At 38.5% G+C, this 2,776-nt stretch overlaps 1 protein-coding gene across 1 annotated transcript; it reads left to right on the top strand.

Annotated features, from left to right (window-relative positions):
* The first annotated feature begins 404 nt into the window (after positions 1–404).
* polr1h (RNA polymerase I subunit H) lies at positions 405–2,372 on the top strand. The gene is made up of 5 exons (XM_038725783.1): positions 405–560; positions 975–1,094; positions 1,551–1,654; positions 1,742–1,851; positions 1,939–2,372. Exons 2-5 carry the CDS (start codon positions 977–979, stop codon positions 1,961–1,963), a joined length of 357 nt encoding a protein of 118 aa, XP_038581711.1. The 5' UTR covers positions 405–560; positions 975–976; the 3' UTR covers positions 1,964–2,372.
* Positions 2,373–2,776: the final 404 nt, after the last annotated feature.

Genomic DNA, 2,776 nt, shown 5'->3' with positions numbered 1-2,776 from the left:
TCTCCTTTCTGTTTATTCATTTATTTTCATTTATTTCCTGTGTTTGTAAGACTGGTTTTTGATTTGTACCAAGTGATCTATTTTTTGTTCCCCATACGAGAGTGTTGTATGTTAATGTGTCATAACAATAATAATAATAATAATAAAAAAATACTTGGAACGGAACGCACCCCCTCCGTTCCGTGACGGAGTGGAAAGGGTCCGGTTTGAGAAAGGCCCCAAAAGTAATTGAATCAGCGAATCAGCTCGCCTGTTAAACCAGTTCACTTTTCAAATATGAACTTTAAAAATGTAACAAATATATACGGTTGCTTGAAGTGCTAATACTGTTGGTTTAAAATGAGTTTTAGCAATGAAGATACCTAAACTACAAGAGAAATTGTTTTTACCACGACGCCTACCCATATGACGTCTCAGTCTGCGACGGTGAAGAGTTGAAAGACCCTGCAGAGTGTAACCGATACTAAGATGCTAATTGCACACTAACATTACAGACAGGCAACGTTTAATATTTTCTCCTAAAATGCGTATTATTTGTGCGTGGTAACATCATTAAACAGGTAGGTAACTAAATTCTGCTCTGAAAGCTAATGTTTGATTTATTTAAAGTTGAATAGACCGTCAGCTGTTAGAGATTGGGTCCATTTATTCTCACGTGCTTAAGGGACGTACTCAGTTACATGTTGTGCAGTTCTTTTGTGCTTTAATTTGTTATGGACACGCAATGTTATTATTTTAAATTTATTTGGAAAGTCATAATATCTCACAGAACAATCTGTGAAGTTAAGCAAACGTGTCACCTCACCTTCATGCCTTTTGAAAAGGAACTGACAGATCTGCCAACAAGAACTACAGCCAGCCATTTAATTATGGCAGTTATGTTTGTGTGCATTGTAAAAAAACAACAGCTATTGTATATTGTGTTTAACAGTGACTGTAATTTAGTCTACAGTACCACTGCTCCTTTTCTGCAGAGATGTCGTGTTTTGGTGGTGATCCCAATTTCTGCCCAGAATGTGGGAACATTCTTCCTCTTCCAGGAATGCAGGACACAGTCCGCTGTCCCCGCTGCTCCTTCTGCATCCCTGTAACAGGTACCAACTTTTTGTCATGTCCTGCACACTCTCTGAACACCCCATCCCAGTTACATAGAATGTTAATGACATATTGATTGTATGTGGTGTGTATACAGTTTGTATATTATATCGATGCAAGAATGCTTACTGATTCTACTTTTATTGCATTTTTGTTCTTTACCATTCCTGTGTGCTGCTGTGCCAACACCAATTTCCCTACAGGGATTAATAAAGGAATATGTTATCACAGTCGATGAGTGTGATGACTGGAGACGTTTCTATTGAATCATAGGAGCAGAGAAGCTCACATTTAGAGGGTTGGTTAAACAAATTACAAAAACCTATTTTCTTACTTTCCTCTGCTGGTATTTATCCATTCAGATAGTTTGTAATCCACACACCTCACTGTGAACAATTTTCGTTTGGGAATATAGATTTAGATTGATTATCCCATTCATGTATTTTATTGTCCAGAGATCTCGGGCCATGAGATCCGCTCTACAGTCATCTTCAACCCTGTGGAGCAGTCGTCAGTGGCTCTAGAGGACGAGGAGGACTCTGAACTGAAGGGACCTGTGGTAAGACCAGTCTTGTCTGCTACTCACTGACTGCTGTTGACGGTAACAACTGTACACTGTGTTAATGAGGTTACCTGCTCCCTTTAGATTGACAGACGCTGCTCTCGTTGTAATAAAGAAGGGATGATTTACCACACCAGGCAGATGAGGTCTGCAGATGAAGGACAGACTGTCTTCTTCACCTGTGTAAACTGCAGGTAATCAATATGAACACTTTATGTTAAGGAACTTGATTGCAGCATTTTGTGCTGCTGCGTGATCATTTTGTGATTTCCATGTTACAGGTATCAAGAGAAGGAGGACTCCTGAAAAGAAATCCAGCCCACCTTGTCCATTCCCCCACATGCATTTGCTCTCATGTCTGCCAGTGCTGATTTCAGATGGTTGGATGCTTTCTCAACACATGTATAACACATGGAGCAAACGCCTCACTGGGCCTTTCCCCCAAAGCTTTCAGTTGTGTCTCAGTCTTCACTCAGTTTTCTTGGAAGTAGTGTAGCTCACTTGTCATAGATGATCTTCTACAGATAAAAAAACAACGTGGTACAGCTGAAAGCTGCAGAAAGAGCTTGTAAGATGACCATAGGAATTTCTTTTGTTAAACTACATTTTCCAAGGTCAAGAATGAAGAACTTTAATGCTTTACAAAACTTGTTAATTTAAGATGTGACATTTTTACAACTAAAATTGTTTATAATAAAATGTTGTTAAAGCTGCATGAATGTGTTTTGGCCTCTTGGGGCATCAAGCAAGCTGTAAACACAACATATCAGTTTTGTCCAATATTCGCCTTTTTAGCTCTTGTAGTGAGATCACATTCTGGTTTGGTCAACATCTGGCTCTTTAGCTGCTAAACGCACAACTGTTCACTAGCTTGTTGCTCTCTGCGGGTTGGCGCTGGACAGGAAGTGTGCAGTGGTTTTACATACAGGTGCTGGTCATATAATTAGAATATCATCAAAAAGTTGATTTATTTCAGTAATTCCATTCAAAAAGTGAAACTTGGATATTATATTCATTTGTTACACACAGAATGATATATTTCAAATGTTTATTTTATTTAATTGTGATGATTAAAACTGACAACTAATGAAAATCCCAAATTCAGCATCTCTGAAAATT

This window comes from Micropterus salmoides, unplaced genomic scaffold (assembly GCF_014851395.1).
Source record: "Micropterus salmoides isolate LMB-PRFRI ecotype aquatic unplaced genomic scaffold, ASM1485139v1 Ms_hic_scaffold_17, whole genome shotgun sequence".
In the NCBI taxonomy this organism is placed as follows: Eukaryota; Metazoa; Chordata; class Actinopteri; order Centrarchiformes; family Centrarchidae; genus Micropterus; species Micropterus salmoides.
The sequence above is the reverse complement of the archived record's forward strand: the minus strand, read 5'-3'. Positions and strand labels throughout refer to the sequence as shown.

Bases quoted from the DNA above. Each gene is read 5' to 3' on its own strand.
- polr1h (XM_038725783.1), top strand. From the start codon at position 977: ATGTCGTGTTTTGGTGGTGATCCCAATTTCTGCCCAGAATGTGGGAAC. The intron at 1,655-1,741 runs GTAAGACCAGTC...TGCTCCCTTTAG, and splicing joins CTGAACTGAAGGGACCTGTG to ATTGACAGACGCTGCTCTCG. The intron at 1,852-1,938 runs GTAATCAATATG...TCCATGTTACAG, and splicing joins TTCACCTGTGTAAACTGCAG to GTATCAAGAGAAGGAGGACT.